Source organism: Chlamydotis macqueenii, chromosome 7 (genome assembly GCF_036417535.1).
Source record: "Chlamydotis macqueenii isolate bChlMac1 chromosome 7, bChlMac1.mat, whole genome shotgun sequence".
Classification (NCBI taxonomy): Eukaryota; Metazoa; Chordata; class Aves; order Otidiformes; family Otididae; genus Chlamydotis; species Chlamydotis macqueenii.
In genome coordinates this window covers 30,963,919-30,990,492 of record NC_141562.1, presented here as the reverse complement: position 1 = coordinate 30,990,492, position 26,574 = coordinate 30,963,919, and the positions used below count along the sequence as shown (strand labels likewise).

At 37.8% G+C, this 26,574-nt stretch overlaps 1 protein-coding gene across 1 annotated transcript; it reads right to left on the bottom strand.

Annotated features, from left to right (window-relative positions):
- Positions 1 to 1,055: 1,055 nt before the first annotated feature.
- Positions 1,056 to 24,685, bottom strand: TDRD1 (tudor domain containing 1). The gene is made up of 24 exons (XM_086752436.1): positions 24,655 to 24,685; positions 23,389 to 23,459; positions 23,065 to 23,212; positions 22,542 to 22,647; positions 21,285 to 21,342; positions 19,545 to 19,649; positions 19,080 to 19,262; positions 18,286 to 18,432; positions 17,184 to 17,355; positions 15,599 to 15,682; positions 14,968 to 15,144; positions 13,706 to 13,813; positions 12,735 to 12,905; positions 11,072 to 11,320; positions 8,627 to 8,749; positions 7,371 to 7,481; positions 7,016 to 7,186; positions 5,694 to 5,939; positions 5,088 to 5,204; positions 4,751 to 4,861; positions 3,438 to 3,605; positions 2,881 to 3,102; positions 2,667 to 2,713; positions 1,056 to 1,148 (listed from the first exon to the last, which is right to left on the bottom strand). Exons 1-24 carry the CDS (start codon positions 24,683 to 24,685, stop codon positions 1,056 to 1,058), a joined length of 3,219 nt encoding a protein of 1,072 aa, XP_086608562.1.
- Between the last annotated feature and the right edge of the window lie 1,889 nt (positions 24,686 to 26,574).

Below are 26,574 nucleotides of genomic sequence, written 5' to 3'. Positions count from 1 at the left end.
TATTGCAAGAATATGAGGCAACAAAAACTAACAGGCAGGAGAAAAATATGAGGAAATTTAGGTGCAACAAAGCATTGAAGTCAAACAAAAATATTTCACAAGTTTATTCTCAAGATCCTTCCAATTTGCACAAAGTCCAAACTGAAAATACATACTTCAGGTGAAAAAAAAAAGCTGACCCTGCAATTTCAATAGGCAAATATCTGCTGTGCTCTGTGAACAGTAATGTGGCATTCCTTAGTAACATCGCCACTGGGTTTGTCAGAAGTGATAACTAGGTATCAACTACATTTTAGAGAAATACTGAAAACCTATTAGTAATTTGATTCAGTATTTCTGTCATATTCCAGGATGGGACTTTTCCATTATGATGTGAAAAAACTTGATGAGGTAGAAATCCTGACAATGTAGCTACAGACAAATGAGCCCTAATACAATTTACTTCAAAACAATATTCCCAGATGCATATTACATAGCATAAGTTTAAATTGTTTAAACTGTGTGTATTTAAGTGTTTAGTGATTTAAGCGAAAAATACCTAAACACAGCCCAAGACAGGATTCAGCCTTTAATGATATTGAAACCAAGTTTACAAAGAACAATTTTCAGTCTAACTTCAGGCCAGAAATTAAGTTGAAAGAAGACTACTGAAGGTAAGACACTGTTTTTCAAGCAAAATTAATGGTACCAAGTTGAAGTAAGCTTTACGATTACAATTATTTCAAATCTAAGTCTGCAGAAAAGACTCACAATGCAATGGCCATTCCATAAAGTTATGTGCATTCAACCTCAAAACAAAAGCAAAAAAAAAGCTTAGCAGCACATGGTGGTACAAACAGAAAATAGAACACAAAATTTAGCTTGCACCTTTGAAATCCTTCAAGTTACATACTTATTTCACAATAACAAATCAGGCATACAGATAAAATACAGCTACATAAACAGGAGAATTTCTACAAAGCGACTCATTTTTAAGCTGATGAATACACTTGCTCCTCCAAAAAAAGGAACAGCACAACCTGGTATACATACAAATGAAACAGCACATGTCAGACTTAGTGGCCCAACAGTTTCTTCATTTCAGTGAATCCATCTGGATTTCCATACTTGTTTAAAAGGAAAAGTAGGATCTGTTCATGCTTTTTAAGCTGTGGAATAAGCAGAAAAGAATTAGAAATATTGCTAGTTTCAGATTACAGTAGATCCTAAAAACACAAACTCAGCCGAGTCCCATATTAGTTTAATGAACGTCCTTTCTGCTGTAAAAATCTTCTAGAGGGGGAAAAAGTCAACAGAACTGTAGCTGACTTCCCCCTGTCCCCACGCTTTTTTCCCCTGAAAAAGAAACTTCCTTGAACTGAACTGATGAACTACTCAAATTAGGACTGAGATCAGGATCTTAAATTTGGTTATTTGCACATGTCTATTATCTGATATTTTTTTTTCCTGTTTTACTGGAATTTTCTGCCTTCTCTTCATCTGCAATTAGACTTTGAGCCAAGCTTATCTGAGGAAGGAAGGATGACGGAAAACTACTGAATTGAAGTCAGAGAAGACACTAGCTACATCAAACTGGAAGATCAGAGAGATACAGAGAGAGAACGGACAAGGAGGTTCAACAGCCCACAGTGGGACAGACAAATAAACTACATTCAGGAGCAGCACAGTTTTACTGTCCTTCTGCCACTACCCTGCCGGTAACTATGCTTACTCTGAAGCTGTAAAGATCTAAATGACCTTGAACATAAATGCTCTTTTCCTACCTCCAAAGTATCATAGTGCATATTTTTGATTTTGACCTTGCTGCCTCTGGCTGCGGGGAGAGGGGGAAGTTCAAATCACCCTTGAAAGGGGTTTCAATCTTTAAAATTCAAAATTTTGCTCATTCCTCTGACAAAAGATCCTCACTTTGAGAAAGGCTGATGCATCTTCTCTGGTATAGTTTAGGTTACTTTTATGAAAAATTAGAACAGTAGATTACTAAATAGCATAAGTTAAAATAAAAAGTGAGAAAGCTTAAAGCCAGAAACCTTTCAAGAATTACAGGAATGTGCCATATCTGTAAGAGACACTTCCATTTTTTTTTTTTTTTTTTCTTCCAAAAGGAAAAAAGTCTTGCAACTGCAAACACTCTTACAGCTCGGAGTCTCAGCCCTAGCTCCACGACTGAAACTGTGGCACATGTTAATATTAATCTCTGCTACCTGAAATACATATTGTAAGAATTTTCTTACATATGCTACTGCCTGCTGTTGTATCCACAGCAAAACACAGCCACATTACTGAAAAAAATCCAGCTGACCTTTGTCCAAATCACAGTTTATGCAAAACACTGCAGCTACCTTTACACAACAGACAAACGTATCACTCCTGAGCCTTCATGCTCTAGAGGGGAAAAAAAAAAAAAAAAAAAAAAAAAGCTGTATGCGTGGCAAAACAGACTAACGATGTCTGTGTGATCTATGTGCTATCCTCCTTCAGTTTCAGAGTGCTCTCATTATTACCACATATAAAACAAACTGAGAAAAAGTGTGAGGATATTCACTTTGTGTATCTTCAACGTTTTGGTTAGCTATTATCTCCCTACTCCCATTTGCTTCCCACATAAGGTTTCTTTTACATTCTGAAATGTAAAAAAAGCCATTACTGCTTGGACAGAATCTTACTTGCATTTTTAATTCTGTGCAGCAGCATTTGGTCTCACCTCCATTACCTAAAAAAAACAAAGCAAGTGAATGAGCAAAATACATATGGACATGGCTTCCCTAGTTAAAGAGGTGACATGTGGAATATTTTTAGAAGGAAAAGTCACTTAGGCATCCCACGTGTCCACAGTTGTTGTAAGTACGCAATTTGAAGTGATTAAGTGAAAGCATGTACCTTGATGTTCAGTTTCCAAGTTTTCAGCACTGCAGGATTTGACCAAACCTTCCATCATCAGTTTGTCAGCTACATTCAGACTACCACTTTCACACAGTTTCTCCACTGTTACTAAATTAACATTTTCATTAATTCCTTTTACTGTAATTGTGACGTATTTGTTCAATAACATTTCTTTCAACCTGTCAAGTAGTAATGGAGACCACGCAGCTTTCCCTACTCCTGCCAAAAAAAAAAAAACCCCAAAACAGTACAATCAAATTTGTCTTATAAAAAAATCCTTTATGATAATGACTTGAATCTTACATGTAATGCTATCACTGGTTTTAAGACTATTATGCTACATTTTCCCAATATAAATAGCTTAGATTCTAATTAACCAAAACCATAATTTCTAAAACAATATACTGATCAATACTGCAAAAGCTATTTCAACAGATCATAATGTTTATCAGTATTAAGGAATGAACACTCATCAGAATAGGTACAGATTTATAGTGTTTAGGAAAAGCGGTCAGGGGTTTTGGGGGTGGTTTTTTTTTTTGGTTTTTTTTTACCTGCAAGTGAACACATAATTGTCTGAAAAGGCAGCTTTAAGTAGGAATCAGTGATTGGCAGCACCTTTGAAAGTGGTAAAGTTTCTGTGTTGCCATAGTCTGCATATAGTACTTTCACTACAGACTGAGAAGCTTCTAGAACAAGAGCTCTGTACCAACGGCCATCACCTGAAAAAGATTGGGACAAGAAACATCACATGAGAAGTACAATGTTATAAACACATCTTATCCCGAGAACAAGAATCTGCATTGTTTTCCAGGAGTTTTTAAATACTCTAGTATACATAAAAGCCCACAGAACAAGGGAATAGTTTCCAATTGCTGTATTCATAAAGATGCAAGTGTTGCTTTCAGAATTTTGCTTCAACTATACAGGCAATATTTTTACTACAATACTGTTTCAAGGATGTCTGCACACTGTATTTCTAGCTCCTTACTTTTTTTTTTCCCCAATGCACATTCCCTCTCAAAAAATAACCAAAATTAAAAAGAAAAAATCCTTTTCCCTTAATTATCCTAAGGACACATAAACAACAATAAATTAAAAAATTATTAAAATCAGTGGAAGTTAAAAAACAACTCTCAAACACTTAAGTATATTCTTATCATCTGCCTAGTATTTTTAAATTAATCTATCTTGTCTTCCATGAGCTGTCAGCTGATCTAGCACCCAAGTTCATTTTCAGCACTTAGCCAGATCTCCACATGCAGTCAACATGTGATATTTATGAGACAATGTTTTTTGGGTTTTTTTTTTTTTTTAATATTGAGCTAATATATCAGCAGAGTATCCCCTCTTCTGAAAGACTAAGACAATAAATTAAGTTCCCTCACTGCTAAGAATACTTTTGACTTGAACTAACAGTTTGCTAAGCCTGGACAGTTTATTAGGCTAACAAGGCTGAATGATCAGTTGTGATAGCCAGTATCACCACCCCACAGTCGTGCAAAGCAACAACAAAAAACCACCCAAGCACCCACAAACCAGAAGTGGGTCTGTATAGATGCAAGTGCATTTCTGCTCTGCCATGAATTTCATGCTCCTGTGATGCAAACAAACAAGTTTTAGTTTAAACAGTAACTAGCTTGCTTTCCTCTTAAAGCTCCATACATTTTGCAGGGCACAACCTACTCCTTATTTTCTCTCCCGACTGTCAGGCAGTTTCTTTGCCCAAAAGATGCAGCCAGGCTATCCTTTGTAACAGAATTCTGAGATCTGTAAGCACTTTAAAGTCGGTGATTTTCCTTTTTCTGAAGCAAAAATGAGTGTTTTACACCGGTCAAGGAAATAGAAGAACAAATTATTGCCTTACCTGAAAACCTGGCACAACAGGCTTCACCCAGTTTTGGTGCGAAGGGTTGGTTCTTACAAGATTTACAATAGCCTTCCAGTTCAATCAACTGCCTCTGCAGCTTCTCCTGATCTACAGAAAAAAAACCAAACCACTTGGTAAGTAACCGCATTTGGGTAGAATGAAGAGCATACGTACTTTTAAGCTCCCTGCTCCCATCTTTGGCATTTTTAAATGTTTTTCTACCATCCAAGCTACATTACCACATGGTTCAGTTCGCTATAGGCATTCATTTTATTAAATTGCTTGCAACAGTGACTTCTCATTGGTATTAGGAACAGTGAACACTTTTTCTTACCTTTAGTTTGAACTGGCACAGCGTAGAACAAGTTTGGGCTTACAACTTCTGTGACTCGGACAGATACAGTTTCATCTATAGCCAATTCAATCAACTTCCAGCGCCCAAGTGATGTTTCTAATAGAAATAGTAAGAAAATGCAGTGTACCACTTTCCTCCAAGCACAAGCATAATATAAGTAACTGTTACAGAATTTCTTTTTGAATTTGAGACAACTGCATGTCTCCAATTCAAGAAATCTAAACCAAGACAACTCTTGCTTAATCAGCTGTTCATAAACTATTAGCATATGAAAGTTAAAAAAACACCTCAAAAATAAGATATTGGAAAGTAAACATGGGAAAGGTTTCAGTCATAGCAAGTTTGCAAGTCTCTACTATCAAATATTCAAATAGCATTCATTTAAGACAAACTCATCAATTTTTATCTTTTTCTTTTTGTCTATAACGCCACCTGCAGGGCAGCTTGTGCTTAACTGTAAAACTGACACTGTAATCAAAGTTATGTATGTTTATTATTAACTGTAGTTAAACAGCAAGATCACAGTTAAAAGCTGGAATACTGAAAATTCTTGTTCAATCTAAAAGTTAACATTCGTTTCATTACCTTTTTTCTCAACAGACTTGTTTGGGAAGTTATTTTTATCTTGTACTACTTCCTTTACAGCCAATTTTTCAGAAGTTAATATCTCATTGATCACTTCTGGATGACCTGTGGAATTGTCAATAAGCTCTACACCTGCCCCAGCTCTGGAAAAGGAAGTTACTCTGGCTTGAAGCTTTTTCCCTGCAGCATACATATGAAATCTTGCTGTAGCTTCTGGAAGCCATTTGCTATTAGCAGGCTTTATACCTAAAAAGTAGGAGAACTGTTAAAAATATCTCTATTAAGTTACTTTCTTCAACTATATTTTCCTTTTAAAAACCTCCTTATTTTTAAAGCACAACTTGAAATACCAAGGCTACTTCTACTACCTTAGGGATACACATTGTACTTATCCTGTTAACTGGTCTCCCATCTTTCTCCTTTCTTCTAAAAGGAAACATTTCCTCAGGGCTCCCGAGTTACGTTTTCTACATTTTGATATTCTACCAAGTAAGTCCTTGTGCCTTAGCACAAATAACACTGTTAAGACTATTTATGAGTCAATTTAATATAGCCTTTTTATCAAAAGAGCAGTAAAACAGTGTTTTAAGAGACAAAAAAAAAACAACCCAGCAGAAGACACCTTGATGAACTGTGGTTTTGAGCTTTTTCCTGTTTTAAATTTTTTTTTATTTTCAAACCAATTAGAAATAAATTATAATTCTGCAGAATTTTGAGTGATTTGGTGTGGAAAAGGAAGAGGCAGAGAACTGGTGGAAGTTTGAGAACCAGCAGTATTGTGTCAAACCCCACAAGAATCAAACGAAACATCCCTACAGAGAACTGAAAGGCCGACTTGCTTCATAAAAAACAGATGAGCTCCTTTGCCTGCAAAAGTTTTGAGAAATCAAGTTGCACAAAGGCACATTTACTCCTAGCAAGGCAGCAATCAACAGCCAGTAAGCAACACATACAAAGCGGAACTAAACAACAAGTCCCTTCGATAGATCAGGAAGTAACCTCCATGCAGATCACTGCACAGCATTGTCAGGAGCTCAGGGAAGAGCCATTATCTTTCTGTTAAATGCCAGTCTGCTGTATAGTTAAGGCTACAATAATGGTTCCCACAATTTCCAGAGGCTGTAAGCACAGACATTTATTATGAAAAAAAAAACCCCACAAAACCACAAACAAAACAAACCAACCCTCTCCAAAAAACAAACAACCCCCCACCAAAACAGAGTTCTGTGAAGTATACTCTTGTCACCATCTCCTTCCCCCAAAGCAGCAAGTCTCTAAATGCAACAGCTCTTACAAGAGAAAGAATCAATAAGAAGATCCACCTGAGAGCCAGCATTTAATTCCTTGAAATGGAAGTTTTAGGAATGAGGATGAGATCTGCCGTGTTTTATCCAGTGGTACTTCTTCAACATTTCCATAGTCCACAAAGCATACTTTAACAGTTCCATCTGAAGTAACTTTTTGCACCAAAGCACGGTACCAGTTACCATCACCTAATTTTTAAACATTTAAAAAAAAAAAAAAAAATTACTTCACATGTTTAGGAAGTCTGCCAGCATTTTTTTGCTGAATAAATCCAACTCTTTGCTATCCTCTAAGCATGCAAACTATCAGCTACCTATTTTTTTTGTTTATGTTCACCCTGTAAAAACAAAAATATTTTCATCTGTTACTTACCAGAGAAAAAAGCACAGCAAGGTTCTCCATTATCAGGCTTAAATATATCGGGTGGAGTTTTCTGACAGTATTCAGACAATGATTTGTTAAGTAAATTTAGAGCATGTAACTCTGAAAATTAGAAAGGGAAAAAAAAAAGCTCAATAAGCTGACTTGAACTTTATTGATAGTGTTCACTGTACAGCTTGCTTACAAAAGATTTGATGGGAGATTTCTGTGAATTTTAGAGTTTCATAAGAAAAAGAACTGTTGACGCTGAGTTAACCATTTAACTTACTAGACAAACTTCATACCAGGAAGATGTGAGCTAGCTGATATTTACTGACAAATCGGTTCAGTATGGTAACAAAATGACCAGTAGTTCTTCCTGCTAATACAACAAGCACCCTTCACTCCAAAATCTGAAGTATATTTTACAGCCAGATAACGCCATGGGAACTACCTAGTTCACCCAGCGCATGTGACAAGCTATGGGATCTCACCCTGCTTATTTATTTTTTATATCAAGTCCTTAAGCCTGCTCTGTAACATCACTTTTAGGGAGGAATTCAATCATGTTTTAAAGGCAATAAAGCCATGAAGAATCTATACTATCCCTAAATAAGTCAAGGAATAAGCTTCCCCCACTTAAGACCAGCCCCGTATTTTTTGTTTGAAAGCATTTATTTTCCACTTCCAGCCACTGAATTTCAGCATGCATCAACTTGGAAAAAATTCCAATAGGTTAAAAAGCCAGTGGCTATCAGAAGTCTTTATACATGCAAATACAGAAACAAGATTTTTTTTTTTTTTCCCGAGCTTATCCAAGAGGAAGTCAAGTCCAAAAGCTGTGCTTTCTCATTTTCATGTTCTTTTGTATCTTTTGAATCTTTGTGAGTTTTTATAAATTATAACGGGACAGAGTACTAGAAGAGAGCCCCAGTAAATTCTGGATGGGCACAGGGAACATGTCTTACTTGCTATCTTTTGTTTAGATATCCTTTGCCTAGGTTATGGTAGCTCTTTTCACCTTTCTCTACATTCTTAAATTAAGTTTTATTCAACTGCTTACCTTCAACGTTTTCAGATTTCAACCTCATAGTCACTACATACCATGATCCAATTCCTTTGTCATTCCACTTGTATTCTTATAAGAAACCTCTGATTAAAACCTTGGTGCTATAAGCTTACTTGAAACAGTAATGTGTTAGAACTGTAATAAATGACAAATCAGAAAGCAAAGAAACTAGCAGAAGAAAAAAGCCAAATACGCTTACCACTGTTATTTGAGATCTGACAGTAGAATTCTCCAGGACTGTACAGCGTACACACTACGACATCTACTGTTTGTTTAAGAGTTAATTTACTCCACTTGCAAACTCTTTTTTTCATTATGTCCTCTAGAAAGGATAGAGAAGTAGAGGAAGGAAGATAAATGAAAATAAGTCTTACAGGAAAAAAAATTATACATCCTGAATGCTCATTCATGTCCTCAAATTCCTTGTTATAAATAAACTAACAGACTAATTACCAGTGAGAGCCTCTTTGCAGAATAAAAGCAAGGAAGAGAAATGTGCCAGTTACTTAGTGTACTTGGTCACAACTGAGAAGGGCAAGAGTAACCACACAGAGCTACAGGCTAGGTGGCAATACCCTGAGCAAGAGGGCCTCTGGGGAACCATGGTTTCTGGGTAACAGGGTAGAGGGCACAGAAGAGGGCAATAGTTGTCACAGAGAATACTGGAAATCATCTATGGAAGAGAAAGAACAAAGAGATTAACAGAAAGACTGGTTGCAGAAATTTGCACTGTATATTATACTCAAGTACCTGACAGGAGCTTATAATTTAAAACAAGTTGTAGAACAGATCACGTGAAAACTAAATTATGGCATGCTGGAGAAGCCATCATTTTGTCTGTCAGCATAATATTAAATCTACCTGTATTTTTCATAGCTGTTAACTTTGTTACAGCTTGTGGTAGACAGCAGCATGCAGAAATACTGTCAGCCTTTTTAAGAATTGAGTCCAAGTGGGTGGCCTCCAACTTTGGTAGATCTTTCCACTTTTAAGTGTTCAGGTTTTTTTTCAGAAAATGAAGTTCAAGAAAGATGGCCAAAAAAAAAAAAAAAAAAAAAAAATCAACCCACACAAAAACACACCCCACAGAACACTCCCCTTCCTTCCACCTCAAAAAAACCAAACCAAACCAATGGACTAGGCTTTCAACAGGCTCTTCTTTATTTTCAGTGGAACACAAAACTGTCCTTCACACTGTAAGCAACTGCCAGATCCCTACTGGCAAAGGCAAAGCACAGCTAGCATATTTTGAGAAATATGCTCAAAGAACTCAAGTAATAGAAGCTGATTGAATTTTCCACTCTAAGTTGAAGAAGGATTGACACAAAAAATAAAAATTAAGAAATGGCTCAAAGTTTAGAGAAAGCTTTAGGATGCCTAACAACTGTGAAATACAATTGTTTATTCTTTCATGTGATGGTGTGATTTCTTCTAAGTAGTTCTCTAAACCAAAAAAATACATTGTTTTTTAATTTCTGGCAAGTTACCTAAAATGTACTCTTTATTTACAAGTTTATTTACAAAGTTTATTTACAAATTTACAAGTTACTCTTATACCATGCTGGATCCAGCAATCACAGATTTAATCACCAAGTTTAAATAAAGCAAACAAGATAATGAAAAATTATTTTCTAAGCTGACAGAGAAATGTATCTGTTGAAATTTCAATATAAAAAGCATAAGTTTCAAAACACATAAGGCAAAATTTGATGATCTGTTTAGAACCTGCTTTCAAAAGCTCCCACTCTGTGAGAGAAATTAAAAGGTAAGAAGTAACCAAGAAATCGAAGTACAAAACAGGTCCAGGATCACGGCCACAGATCAAAATCTGTTTGGATATAACCGCAAAAGTTACTGTCTATCTGAATTTTATAAAAGATTCCTTACCCTTCTGAACAAAGATAAGGAATAACCATGTCCTGACTACAAAGCATCTAGTGAAGAAGATGAAAATAAGGGATCTGGACATAGCCTTGACAAAAATACTTCCCCCAGTTTTCAGTACAGACAGATCAGGAGAGAATATATAGTTTTACCAGACACAGGATGGAAAAAAGAGGCTTAACATGCTTCATATGAGTGAAGCTAGGAATCTTCTCACAATATAAAGCAACCTTAAATAAAATTTGCAAGTCTCTCAAATTGAAGTTTCGGTCACCAAATGCAAAAAAAAGGCAATTTAGGCATGGCCTTGAGGCTACTGCAGTCAAACAGATTTTCAAAGACTAAGTCTGTGGGTTTAAGTATAAAATATAAGACAAGAGGATGAAATACTATTTGAGCTAAAAGACAAGGGCATAAGAACAAGCAGGTTCTAACTGCTTGTCATATTTACTTCAACTGGAAATTGTAAGACTTCTCACCAGAGAAAGTGAAATAGTAGTATGGTCTTCCAAAAGTAAGCAATCACAACTTTGTTATGTATGCACATATACACACACACACACACACACACATATATATATGGACACACAAGCAAACACAATTTCTTCGTGGCAAAGTTGCCACGGCTAAACTTCAGAGCTGTGAAGGCTAGACTTCATGAGCCAGACTGGAAAGTTCTTAGCACTTAAGAACTTTCATTATGTGTACTCACTCTAGTAGGAGATTAAATGTCAGTTTAGTAGGATGTGCTTGTACTCACCATTTGCTTGCTTAACATCACTCATTCTGATTGCTGGCAAGGCCGTCCTCGATTCCTCAGCCGCACAGCCCTTCTCTATGAGATGGCTCGATATATTTATTACTGGAGTAACTGATGCATCTACAAGCTCCACCACAGATCTGTAACTCTCTTTATCCACTACTTTTACCATGAATACTTTGTCTTTCACCAACTGGTTCATAAAAGCAATAGCTTTTGGGGTCCAGGCTCCTAATGGTGGCTTTACACCTAAAAAGTCACACAGTATGTAAAGGTTCTGAGAAAAGTCCAAGTCTCAACAACATGTGGAAAGGTACAACACCATTGAAAACAGTAGATTAAGCAGCAGATATGCCAAGCAACTCACCCCCGCTCCTTGTGCTTGTAATAAGATTTCAAACACAATTACTTAGTTTCTGAACTTTTGTAGTACTTGGGTTTAATAAAAATCTGACAAAGATAATGTACAACTAGTCTATTACAAGAAGAGATGTGTAAATTGAGATTTAATACTTCCTTAGTATGAATGTCTGTAAGAAGTGTTAGTCTTTGGGTCCCATGAATACAATCTATAGTTTTGAAGACCATTAACCAACCAATGTATCTGCTACTATAAGCTTCCTCCTCCTGAAATGTTTACACTTTATGCTACTAAATTTATTGCTAAAAATGCAAGTTATAAAGAGAAATTGATAGTAACAGATTGGCAGAAGTTGCCTTCCAGAAAGATAGATTTTTATGCAGCAGTAATCCTTGACTTTAGTCAGGAAACATCTTATCTGATCACTTTTTTGGATCCATGTTGTGTTTAGGACCTTTCTTAGTCTTAGAACACTCATTCTCAGCTCTAGGCATCATGATTTGCCCCAGAAAATAGATTTATTTAGGTCACATTACATATGCATTGGTTCCATCTCTATATACAAAGGAAGCATTCTTTCACGTTCTCCTACAAGGCAAGAAGCTAGAATGCTGCTCTGAACTTTACAAAAATGTGAAAATTAGGTTAAATATCAAGTGTTATAAAGGAAGGATACACAAAGTATTCTAAAGGACAGGTACCGAAGCTAAGACTTGGACTATCTTGCATAGTGATGGGAACAGAGAAAAAGTTTCCAACAGCAGTTTAAACAAGTATTTTTAAAAAAATCAGATTATGATCTTGGCTTGAGACAGAAGGACGAACTAGGAAGCCTCAGCATCCTTTCCAACTTGACAGACTTCACAAGCCTATGGAGACGAGTCTACCAGTAGTTTCACTAGATTTGCCCCAGGGGATGAGGACAGATACAGTTCCAAATATCAAGATATAAAATGAAATGTTACCTTCCCTTGCAGTGTTAGAACCACAACAGATTGAAGATTTCCACAAATTCAGTAGGTTACTGAATTTTGCTCAGAACAAAAGCACACGCAAAACCTTAGAGGTATGTTAATTTAACACAGTTTTCCAAACATACAACTGCAGGTCACCAGGTAGATTAGGAAAGATTTGTCAAGTTTTGTAGGTATGCCACAACAATTAAGAATTCTGGAAGTAAAGCCTACTGTTATCTCCATCCTTCCCCATATTTCAATATAAGATACTACTGGTGTGATTGTTATCTAACCCCACTTATTTTGCCTCTACCCAGTTTGAAACAGCTTATCATTTATTTCATACCTGCCAAGGTACATCTTATGGCTTGAGATGGCAAGTCCATTAATCTTGGAATCATAGGACGAAGTCTAGTCAGTGGAAGAACTTCAAAATTACCATAATCTATATAGCCCGCCAAAACAGTATCTTCAGAAACATATGCTATAATGGCAGCACGATACCAAAGATTGTCTTCTAGAAAGGAAGATATAGATGTTCATTGTACTTGCTTTTAACTTCTGAGAATAGAACGATTTTTTTGAGCAGACCAATATAAAAATACAATGTCAGTCTCAACATAAACCAGCAGCACTACAGTTCACACAAACCTTCACAAGACCCTTACAGATGCAACATCTACTACTACCACCCTTCCCACAAGGCAAATAGGACTTCAGATTCTAATAACTTTCATTCATATAGACTTACCAATTCCTAGCACAAAACACTGCTTTATGGAGAATATTAGCCTATGTTTAGGCAAGATTCACTTTTGTCATGAGACTTGTAGAAACTTGACATCAGTGATAACTCTCAGGTGGAAACCAAGTTATAAACATATGATTTAGGACTACCAAGTCTTGGCTATGAGTCTATCAGAGCAGCATTGTTACATATAATTCAATTTCTTCTGTCCATTTTTGGGGTCTAACATTCCAAGTCTATATTTCCAACCACAGGAATAAGCCACATATAAAAACCCAAGTTTTTCCATGGTCTCTTAAACAGTGCCTTTATATAGAAGTGAGTCTAGTGTTAAGAGTTTGCTTGATGAAGAGACCATTTTACGGTCTTTTTTAAACTAGTATTTTATAGATGTCATCATTTGCTATTCATAATTTCTTAAGATCACTACCAAATGCTATCCCACAGCTAAAACCAGATACAAATAAAATAAAGTCTATACGAAACATTTTAAACATAATTATAAAACGTGCTTATTTTTGGTAATAAAAAGACAAAAATTAAGAGCCATATTTTCACTCTGGTTTTACCTGTGAACTGCGCACAGCACACATTTCCGGCAGCAGGACGGAAAGCTGGACTACTGGGAGATTTGTCACAATGTTCATTAAGAGACGCTTGAAGCTCAGCAAGTTGACCTGATGTTAAAAGACACAGGTTTTGGAACCTACACCGTCTTGTAATTATTACAAAAGTACACAAAACTTAAGTTCAAAACTTGTATCTTGTAGCATAATGGAGATTATTTCACGTAATGTTGAACATAATCCAAAATAGTGATGAGACTAGGACTCTTCAGTAAATTGAAGGGAGTCCTCATGTGAGTCTGAGGTAAAGAGAACAGACTTGGAAAACCAGTCACAGAATTTTTCAACACAGGACCAAAACTGAAGCCAGTAGGAACTCAAACCAAGCTAGTGGAGGCATGCTAGAAAGAAACCAAGGAAGACAGCTCTTTAAACAACAGGCAGATGACGAGTGTCACTTCTTAATGAAGGACATGCTATGCTATGGGTCTACCCAGAATTCAAAGGCTGCACAAGTACACAGAAGAGAAATCCACCATAGGAGATGGAGCTTGATATGATCTGATGTAAAAGCCCTTTTAACACCTGAAAAAAAGCTGGCTTGGACAGTGCTAGGAGGACACATGCCACAAGTGTTCTTGTTCTCCCCAAACATCTGCTTATGAGCACTATGGGAGATGCACCTGAAGTCCTTGCAGCCTAGCACTCTGGCCCACTATAATGTTACTTAGTCTTATGTTTTACTGTATCAGAAGACACCAAAGCAGGGTTTGGGTGCTATTATCTGGCCTTCTCATACTCAGAGACTCTCCCCATACTATGTAACAAAAGTTCAGTCCATGCACTCAGCCTATAAGGAAACACTCCCCCCCCAGGGGTAAAGCCACAAGGCATCATAGGAATAAACAAAGTAATTAGAAACTCGCATGCATTTCTGAAACACCTGACAGAACATATTTAACATTAAATATCTGTGATACAAGTTTACTTCAGATTGCTAAAATCCATGCCACGCCATCTTCCTACTTTGCACTACTCAGACTGCCCACACATTATCACCTTACAGGTTAGTAAGCAATTATTAATGGCTAACGCTGCAAAAAACATCCTCTGCAATACCATGGCTCTTAACTGACTGAGGCATGGTCTACAGCTACAGGGAATCACCATTTCAGGTCAAACTACAAGACCAGCAACACCTCCCTCTACTGGAGGGAAAAGGGCCATACAAGTATCTTATATCCCTTTCCCAAAACATCACTTACAGGCACTGTGTAGCTGCTGACAGAAAAAGTCTTCTGGATTTTGAACACAGGAAACCACACCAGAAAATGCATCTCCAGTACGTACAGAGACACACTCTGCAACTGAATTAGCACAGTGGAGAAATTCTTCATCTTCAAGTATTTTTTCTTTACTTCCCTTAGAATGGTTTTCTGACACTGTACATTAAAAAACAAAACAAAACAAAAAAAAACCCACCAAAAAAAAGAAAAAGGAGGTTACTGATCAAAAGCTAGATGACTTTGCAACCTCACCAGCCAGGATTCAGAGTCTTAAAAACTGTGCTAAATTAAACTCCAAAATTTAAGCATGCTGAAGCAGTTTATTCTTTTTGCTCACTCTTTGGACTTTGAAGGCTCCTATCATATTATCCATGAAATTAATGCTCACATAATCACCACTAAACAAGTACTTTGTACTATTAAAAAGTATACATGCTACTGGCACTAGTGAACTGAAGGAAGCTCCACTAGCCAATGATTTTAAGTAGGAAGTGACACTAGTGAACATCTAGAATATTTACTACATTCAGAATACCATTAGACACAGGAGGACTTAAAATTCCCCAAGTTTCTTCCATCTCTTACTCAGAGGTTTTATTTGCTTGCTTACCTCTTGGAGAGTCTGCTCCTTTGTCATTACCTCCTGGAGTTAAATCAGACCTCATTTCTGGAAATACTGTATCTAGGCAGTCTCCTAAAACACAGAAGTAAGAAAGTAATTTACCATACAAGATAGTAATCATTTAGTTTTATTTCAGAATCATCTTCTGAGCCTGACCTATATTCCTATCACAAGGTGAGCATGTTCTACTTAGTTGTTGAGCACTTAATATGCTTAAAATGTAAAATAAAAGTAGTTTGTTCCAGAGTGACTCAACTACTTGAGTTCTATGAAGACATTAACAGCTCCAAGACTGTTTGACTAAATAAAATGAGCAAAGTAATAACAACCAACATTTACTCATAGTCACTAAAAGACTGATGGCTGAAAAACTGATTACACCTTTTCAGATACAAGGATTCATAACTTACCTCCATACAACACTGAGTATGCAATGAGTTACCAAGATTTATAAAGAAATCTTGAGTTTCTTAGCTATTACATATTCCATTTCCAATGCATGAAGCAGTATTCCAAGCTTTCAATATAATTATTTTCAACTGAAAACCTGAATACAGATGTTTAAGTTGCTTGCAAGGTCATGGAATAGATGCATGCAACATTTCATGAATGCAGTGAGATTTCTGTGATTTTTTTTCTCTCCAAGAAGTTGGCAAGTTATACTGCTTTGCTGTAAAGCACCCAAAAGTGAAATATGCCCAGCAAAAACCCTGAATCAGTTTAATTTACACAGGACTAAGGTGAACCACCATTTTATAGATTGCAGGGACTATGACATGGAGATAAGCTTCCTGCACATCGGGAATTTTAGCAAGCTAAGAGAATCAACCATCACTTCATTCAAAGATTCCATGGGCAGCATATCAAGGAAAAGAACACGCTCTTGGCATTATATTGTTCTTGCTCTGCACACAGAAGAAACTCAAACAAAAGAGTCCTCCAAATAGTGACAACAGGCACATCTTCTCTGTACTCATCTGCTTCCACAATCAAAGCTACCTCCTCAGCTCAGCTGAAAATCTGAATCCAGACTCCTCAGAGGTCAAGTGCTCTGCTTGTCTCTATCCACTGAGGCTTGCTAAGTTAGAAATATAAATGTGCTTAGAGTTCTCCAACTAGATATAACAATATCCAGTGTTTTTGTTGGGATACTTGTTTAGTGAGCACGCATGAAATACAACAAAAGCTGGTTAAAATCCTTAGGTGGAACTAGAAACTGATACTGCCATTTTTAAAGAGTTAAGAATACATGAGATAAAAGGAACAACATGGTCCTAAATTTGGATGCCTTTATTAAAACAGAAAAATAAACAGGATAATCTAGAAAATACTGAATTATTACAATTCTACTGGAAAAGTAACCTTACTAAATTTTAAAGTTATTAAGCATAACAAGGTATTTCAGGCATAAGTAACAAGAGGGAAGAAAGCAAAAAAAAAAAAAAACCAAAACAAACCCCTGTCCTCTTTTAAAGGTATTGGGCATAGCAAGTGGAAGAGAAAGTGAACATGAAAGACATCAATTGTATAATTTTGTTTGTTTGTTTTTCCCCCCACACTACCAAGCACTTACCAAAATCTGGAAGAACAAGATCTACAGCAAAACTCAACATCACTTCCTCCTGTAATACGTCAACAACAGTTACTGAACAGTGCTTTCCCATGAGCTGAGAAGAAAAGCTGGCGATGCCTTCATCCCATCCTTTTTCTTTTGGATCATAATTAGCAAAGGAACACTTAATGGCCTGAAAAGAATTACAATTACGAAGAAGAGGCAATAGGGGGTTGTTTGCCCTGTAGAAAAAGTGACTAAATAATTAAGGCCATTAAAAATACCATCTTGCGTATAAAAGTTAAATCTGCTGTTGGAATCTGAAGTGCTATCAATTCAACTAACTTCTTTACCAGAAAGTTAAAAAACAGGAAATTAAGTTCAAACTGTAAACTATGCTTCCTCTGACTCTCCCACTATTTATGCTGTTTTATGTAAGGCATGGTTGTACCACACACCACATCCGACCACAGGCGCACGCTCCAAGATACTGATACAGTAGATACTGAAGCTTTTCACCAAGATTCAAACAGCTCTCAAAATCTTTTATGGAGCCAACAGAAAGTCACGTGAACAAGCTATGAAAGACTATTCCAAGAGCTGCTAGTCATAGTTGTCACTGATTGAAAGAATACTTCTCTATTCTTCTTTGTGAGCAGCTAATCACGCTCGTTTAACTTGTAGATTAAAGCTAGACCACCTGTTTTGTAATGGGGGACATTCACACAGTATAGCAACAAACTCAGACCAACAGCTGTCTGTACTCCCAAGTCTGCCCAAACTACAACTGATCTTTCACTACTGCGTGAGACCAGATCAGAATACACAGCCAGAACGCTTCCCCTGCTGTCTTCTAGCACATAAGGGACATGCAGACATAACCGCCCTGCAGATTACTTCTGGGACTAGGAAGAAAGACGCCAGGCAGCCTTCCTCACTCCCGTGGAATAGCTAAGGAACATTTCAGATGGTGAACCTTAGTATAGTACAGTAGTCTCTATGCATCACTTTCACTGAACACAAAATACTGTGATAATGATAGTTACACTAAGACATGAGTTACACTCATTTCAGAGCTATTCATTTAAAATACCTCAGCTACTGTTAGGAAAATAGAACTCACACATGGCGGAAACAACAGTTCACTGTCTTTGTGTAGAGCTTTAATCCAGGAGAGTGGAATGTTTTCTTCCTTTCCATAATCTATATAGAGTACTTGTGCTTTCTTTTGTGATATATCCACATCTTTTACTAGTGCTCTATTCCAGGTCTGTGTAGGAATAAACAATAATCATCGTAAGAACACAACACATTTTGCTTTACTTCATCAGGTTTGTCTATCAATAAAGGCACTGACAGATTCCGAAGCGACTCAAGTGAACACAACTCACTGTAGCGTTGACTGCTGTGAAGATAAAATTCTGCTCCTATGGATACTGGCTACTGTACATTAAATCAAGACTCTGCTAACAGTTGAGGAGAAAAAGGGGAAGAAATACAAAAAAGGGATGGGAAGGGAAACAGGAACTAGGTGTGGCTATAGAAATGCAACCAGAAAAGTCAGGTAAGAAATGAAGATAGAATAACTTCCTTAATTAAGCAGAGTTATATTCCAAACTGTTTAACTACAGTAGTTTAAATTTGCTAAGAACACACACAACCTTCAAGCAACAGTAGCATAAACAGTGCCTACAGGCCTCAAGTACATAAACACATAGAAGTAAACTTTTTTGAGGAGGGGAAATCAGTACCTTAAATCTGAGTTCCAAATATTATGAAGCTAGTTACTAGCACAATTCCACCACAATAAACTGATCTCTAATTAGCAGCCTTCACTGGTAGACACATAAAAGCAAAACATGTGAATCACAATGACCTCAACATAGAATGGTTATTTTACAGACAATCAGATGTTACCTGATCCCAAGAACACCTTGCAACACAGACTTCCCCTTTCATAGCATTATATTGCTCTTGAATAACTGTGTTAGTGTAACAGTCTTGCAGCTTCACAGAAAGTTTACTGATCTGCTCTAAAACTTCTGGAGAACTCATCTGTATATAAAATTCACTTGGACTCTTGAACTCTGTTACTGTACCCTAAAGAGAAAAGCCACAGTAGGTTATAATTATGCAAGAAAAACTTATAATATACTATTCAGGATCAGTGTTCATTTCCACAAATTCATTTCACCCTATGCATAATCTTCCTCACTTACTCCCCCCACCCCAGTCCCGCTTGCATTTACTCATCTTCATAAAAAAATAAAGGAATTTTACATGTGACCAAACTGAAAAAAAAAAAAAAAAAAAAAGGCTGATCTGAAAGCTTCAAATGCAACCTTACAAGCCATTGTAGGATTCTTCCAAAATAAAAAGTACCTGTACTTCCATAGTTTTTCTGATCCCTAGAGTCTGGAGATCTGAAAGCATTATTTTCTTGATGTGCTCTTCTGTCTTGGGAGAATCCACAGAAGTTGAATTACCCTATTGAAAACAGCTACAAGTTATGTTTAAAACTGCAGTTGTTCAGCTTTAGCTCCTTGTAGTAACTCAAGAAGTGAGTAAAAAACTGCTTTTGTTGACTTTGAATAAGTCTTACAGACTTTTTATCACCCTTGAAAGTAACTTAAAATATTATCACAGAGATACACTGAACAGACAATTAAAAACAAGCGCTCGCTCAAGTCTCACACATTCACCTCTCCCTTTCATACCTGTTTTACAGGACAGCTCAGCTATATTTCCTCCTTATGATGCTCTCATAAACAAGAGGAACTGAATTTCATCTGCTTCCTTGTAGCCTTAACACCACAGAGTAAATTACAGCTACTGCTTTAACTGCTGGCATTCACTTTTTTAAAAAGTCTAAACATTTAGTGTAACCTGCCCAATACGTACCATCTGTGTCTGTGACATCCTAAAAGCTTTAGAAAAATAACCTCATACACATCCTTAGGAAAACTTTTACATTTGGACCAACATACTGCAGACAATGCATAATGACCAAGATTACTGTTACAACTGCCAAATTAATTGCTTACTTGCAGCAAAGATCCTTCTAAAAGATTTTTCCATAAAAAACACATCTCACAGTAAAATAGCAAAATACACTGAATATTGTTCAATATGCAATATAAACTCTGTTACTTCCACAGAACTTATTCGAGTTTCCGAAGATGAACCAGAAAAAAAAAAAAAAAAAAAACCACCAAAAAAAACCCCAACACTTTCTGTTATTTCAAAATAAAATGGCTACAAATTGTCTATTCATATTGTACATCCTCTTGCTATAAAGGTCCCTCACTATGAGTTGATCAGTTTTATTAGAACACAGTCACAAGCACAAATACAGCAGAAACTTATCAGGATGAACTAACAGAAGTCTCACAACCCAAAATGAAGCCTCCTTTCTAAATTCTTTCAAAAAGTTAACCAGATGAATGAGCTACTTTGAAGTGCATGACGAAAGAGTTTTGTTGTGCAGTGCAAACATGAGGCTAGGTGGAGGTACACACATTTACTCGCTTTCATAAATGTCATCACAAGAAACCACAAAGGCAGCAAAATGATCTCCTGCAGAAGAGTTCATAGGAAAACCACAGGAAATGTTTGGCTGAAAGATTAATAGAGGCTTCAAAACATTACAAAGGAGACCTGCATCATGTTTAATTCCTGCTACAGCAAAGAAAAAAAAGTTTAACTGCATCTGTTACTACACAATACCAAATTACATGTATTTTTCAGATAATTTACAAGACTCCAAGCATCAGCTCACAATCTATGCAGAAAACAAGCCACCAGAATTTTTCTGAATCAGTGTATTTGTTTCCTTGCTAAAATATTTCTCTATCAACATCATACATATATTGATTTTTAACTTTTTCACAAATGTTTCTTCAAGCAAAAACCAAGTTGTCTAACAGTATCGCCAAGAGCTGTGGAAGTAACATATTTTTGAATGCTTCTCCCAGTAACCTTTGATTTGAAGCACTGCTCTTTCTAAAATGAGTATATTATAATCTTTGGAACTTGTTCATTTCTTGTACAGGTTAAATTAATCACACTGCAACTAGCTCACAGCAGATCCATTCAAGATATAGTGAAAATTGGGTTCTATACCTTAAGACAAACTCCCTTCTCAGTTTTAGTAGGTTTGCCTCCATTGTTATTACTTACACTGTAATAAAAGAAAAACATGTTAATTTTGAAGAAACAAAGACAGAAGAGTAGCATTCATAACACCCACTTGCAAACTGAACAAAAAGGCTGTGGTGTTCGTAGTATGTGGGTTTCGTCAACACTTATTCCTCCCCCAAGAAAATGCAGAATGGTAAATTTGATAGTTCCTTGTCATGCAACATGTGGTGTTTTTTTCCTGATGCCATCAACCAAAAATAAATTCATTTTTATTAAAATGGAGAAGAAATCTGACATTGTTGTTGCGGAGTTCCACTAACACTGTAATCCCAAGCCAACCCTAAGAACTACAAAAATTTAAAAAAAAAAAAAAAAAAAAAAAAGAAGTTGCTATTTCAGACAAATATATAAGTAATATCCAGACAACATATGCCAGATTGTCTCTATGTCCCCCCCATTCAGTCACTGTAGCAAAACTCATCGGGGGGGCGGGGGGCGAAATCTCTTGTAAACCTTGATTATGGACACCTCGTTGCAGATTCACTGAACTGCCGTCATCAGTCATCACTCCTTGCTAGAGACTGTCAGCTTAAACGCTCAGATCTCTCCCCTAACCGTTCCAAAGCCAGAAAATGTGTACAACGTCATAACCTAATGGTGCTTACTTTAATTGAAACAGATTAGGGAGTGATCTCTTGAGCATCTGAACTGGCATGTCAAAAAGCGATAATGAGCAGCTAGAGAACGGCCTGGCTGAGACAACTTATTCTAATTGCAGCTGTGCTCATCAAAAATAAAATATCCATGAAGTTCACCTAAACTACAGTTAGGTGCAAAGGGTGCCTCTTTAGAGTATGTTAAATGCAACCCATTAACCATGCCACTACTGAAAAGCACAGTCTCATTCCTCCTCCCTTCCCTATGTTATCAACAGCAACAACAAAGGCATGGGATAAGCTGGTAATCCTACTGCATGCTCACATAGTTCTGACGCAAGTAAAAATAATGCTTTAAGTCACACTACAGAACACCTTAAGAACTCCAACAATATCTTTCAAGTCACCTTTCTAAAGCAGCAGAGCTGAGTTTTCTAACAAGTACGAGATAATGCAGCACTAGACTAAGAATAAGCAACATATTTTACTATAATAGTGCCTTCACACGGTTATTTAAGTTGTATTGGGAAGGATATTATCTTTCTGTAAAGATTATTTGGCAGAACTTTTAACAAAAACTTACTTCTGTTTAACTGGCCCGCATACAATGCTATGTGCTGGCCAATCCTCCTTCTGACAATCTGCAGAGCAGTAGTATATTTGCTTGCATTGTGAACATCTGAGGGATCCTAAAAAAAAAAAAAACCAAACAAAAAAAACCCTTCCCAAACATCTATATTAGAAGATACAGCAGCTGTTAAGATACAGTCTCCATGTATTATTTAATAACTGTTTTACAGGATGGTTCTACTACAGTTCTAAGCACATACAAATAGATATTCGTATTCATGTATAGCTAACTATCAGACATTACTGCCCCAGATGTCCCAAATTCCTTCTATACATAAAAAGGGAAAAAAAAAATTAATTAAGGAGATGCTCTCTTTTGTTTAGCAGTTCCGTAACTCCAACTATGTTCTGAATAGTCATTATACTTGCATCTGAGAGATAAAAACATACATCCATTTTAAGATGTATAATTTCTGAGCAATTCTTCTGATCTGGTTTCACTGATAACCACAGACTACAGGATAATAGGCACTCACCAAACAGACCGCAATGATGGCAAGTCCTCATTTGAGGGGGTGATGTTAACGAACTAAAGAGACTCTTATCACAGCCAATAGAGAAAACATTCTCAGATGAATATTGCAATTTCTTCGGCTTCTTATGAATCAAATCAGAATGTGACACCTGTGGAAGAAAAAAAAAATCTTAGGTGAAACCTAGCAGAAAAACAGCTCTCCATTAGGGTAGAAATAATCTGATATACCAAAAGTGTGACAACAAAAAAATCAAATTGAAAAGAGCACTATATAACTAGAAATGCTCGGAGTATTTAGGGCAATTACAGAAGTACAAAAACTCACCGTATTTCCTTTATCAGTTGCAGCTGTCAACAGCAAGTTCCCTCTGCCAGTTACACCTTCTGTGGCACTTCCTAGAAGCAGAAGTATTTGCAAAGGGATCTGATTTAACAATGCTAATGCATGCCTGTGTTACAGAGCATTCCAAGGAAGACACAAGGCTTTTATCTACTCCTACTATTTTACTAGTGCGTTCGAGCAAATGGAGATGCTAGGACCATGACACACTCTGGAATTTACTTCTTGTTATCACTGCCTTTATTCAAACCTACCATCAGTGGTATTAGTAAAGCAACAGTTTCACTGCTCTGTGCTTATCACTTGATAGAGGTCTTAATGTCCTGCATCCATAAATTTGTTTCAATTAAAGTTGTTCAGCAGGAACTAAAAAAATTTACATTATTTCCAATATCCAGTGAGTTTATTCTTTATCAAACAACTCTCACAAGATTAACATTCAGCTAAATCTGCATACCAGTATACTAGGAATTATGTTTGTATAAGTGGGCAACTTATTTACCTACTAAAAATTTATTTCAGTCGTAGGCTACACATGCCATTCTGAGCTTGTTCCAGTCTGGCAGGCTTATTCGCCCAAGTTCTCCACCAAACCAACATAAAGCTTATGTGGCCTTTTCCCCCCACCTGGAAGCAAGTTAATCTTGCAAACTTTGACTAAAGTAAAACTCTTGCCTAACATTAAATCAGATTTCACAAACTCTCCAGCCCCAAGATGGCTGCATACCAAACTATCCCAGATCTACCTGCCCCCCACTTCCCATCTGGAGTAAAAGAGAATATAGATCAGACAGCACTGAGGCACTGATGAAGGCAAGAAGCATTGCTGCAAGAACTCCAACTCCCACTGCACATATCTGTGCCAAATTCCCCAGTTCTCCAATTATCCTGTTTTAATTCTCCAAGACATTCCAGGCCATACAAGTTTAGATAATTAGGAGTTAGCTATATTTATAAGCCATACTCACACTGATGATGTTTATCAATAAGCATACACACAATTACAGAAGAACAAAGCCAAGATACCTTTATCAAGCTTTGGACAAAGTCTCAGTTTTATTGCACTTGTGCTGCAGTTAAAACTTTCTGCTCCGTTTCTACACTTAGCGAAAAATATCTTGTATTGTTTGTTCAGAAGATACTGATTTTTGTTAGATATTTCAGAACTTCAGCCTCAAAACTGAGAGCTTTTCAACAGGAATTTGGCACCTGTGCTTCTGCTGCTTTAACCTCAACTTACAGCTTTATTACCTTTGTTCTTCATGTCAAGTGGCTCCTCCATCGTCTAAACATTCACATTAAAGTAAGATGAAAGACAGCTGTAAGTCCAGGTAAACACAAAAGCATGGATTTAAAGATTAATTCAGGCAGGCACACAAATTAAATATTAAAATATGTCTAAGTCATGTTCTGAAGCTATATTTAAGCATTAATTTTGGAAGGCTTATTCTCTACTGTCTAATTCTTTAATCTGTACAGTAAAAAGTAAATACTTCCTGCATTAAAGAGCTCAACAACAAACACTCCAGATGAAATAACGACAAGTCCTTTAGGAGAGGAACCAACTGACGAGCAGGAGTGGGCCATCACCACCTGCACATGAAGCTTGCTGGACTCACAAGAGATGTGTCTCTCTGGAGGAGACCTCACTCTAGTTTGATAGATCGCCCCTCTGCTGAAGCTGCTGCATTTGTTGGTTCCTCATGTCTGGGAGCGCAGCCACCGCCGAAGGCCTGGAGCTCTGAGACAACCACCAGTTTCTGAGCGGGCAGAGCTGCGGCCTAAGGGGAAACTACTGCACTGGGCTCTAACAAAACACTTTTGGCATCTGTTTTCCAAATGTTAACATGCAATGCAATTATTTTAAATATAAAAACACTCTCTTGCTACCTTATATGGGACAAATAAAATCCAAGTCGAATTTGCAAGTAAAACAGAGCAGGCTTTGGGCACTGAACTGACCTTGCAACCAACTGAACCACAACTGCGTGGTACCAGCACGTGCTATTTCAATTAGCTCAGAATAAAATCAAACAGCCCCGCTCCACAGCCTCCAGCCAAGCGCTGCCCGAGCCCGCTCCCTGCCTCAGGGCAGCACTCCCCTCCCCGCCCCGGCTGGGCCGGCCCCTCACTCGAGGGCCTACGGCGGCTGGAGAGGCAGCACCGGTCCTCGGAGGGGACAGGCGGCTCCCGCCGCCCCCACCCCAGCCGTCCCGCTCCGCCCGGCAGCCCGTAGAGGGGCGGAGGGCACGTGCAGGCCCGCCAGTCGGAACCGGCGGGATCCGGCGCAGGCATGGCCGGGCGCTCCCCGCCATCTTACCCTGGGAGGAGCGGCTGGAGCGCCCCCCGGCATCGCCTGCCTTAGAGCGACGCGGGTAGCGGCAGCCCGTGTGATTAACGGCAGGTACCGGGGGCTGCGGACACCCCAGCTGCGGCGGGGTGGGGGGGCTGGGCCCCCTCGGCGGGCGGGCGGGTACCCACCATGATTGGCACCTCTGCCTCTGTGCCGACCGTCCCCAGGCTTTAGAGCCAGAGCTGCGTGGTTTTCACTCGAACTGTGGCGTGGCTGTCAGAGCCCTGGCTAAAAACACCTTAGTCACAGATCATCCTACGCCTGGCGTGTTGCAAGAGACGGGTTTAATTATTTTACTCAAAAGCACAACTGGTTTTCTTACTCTGGCTTCAGCAAAATTCAGTGAGGGACAGTGAAACATCAATAGTTGCGCTTGTTCCTTGGGGATCCTTCTACTGTACTGCTCTTAGTGACGCAAAAAGGTGAAATAATTAAGAGTTACAAAATACTAGTTACAGAGAGTAGCACTGTCCTTAGCTCTTCATTTCGGAAAAACCTACAGGTCACCCTCGCAACTCTGGCTGTGCCTCGGGCTTCTGACTGGGCCTGTCAGCGCTCGGCAGCAGCAGGCAGACTGGCAGCGCCGGCCAAATGTTCATAGTTCAGCAGTGGGCAGGGTGTGTAGCTGCTTTCTGTAATTTCTCCAATAAAATGAAAATTCTCTCAGGACATGAGTTAGACAATTTGCTTCATACAAATTCAGAAGGTGGCTTTAAGATCTGTGCAAGAATGATGAAATTTGATACATCAAATGGATGCATTTGTGTTTTAAAATACTGGAATTTTGCCCTGCAGCCTAGAAAATACACCACTTCATC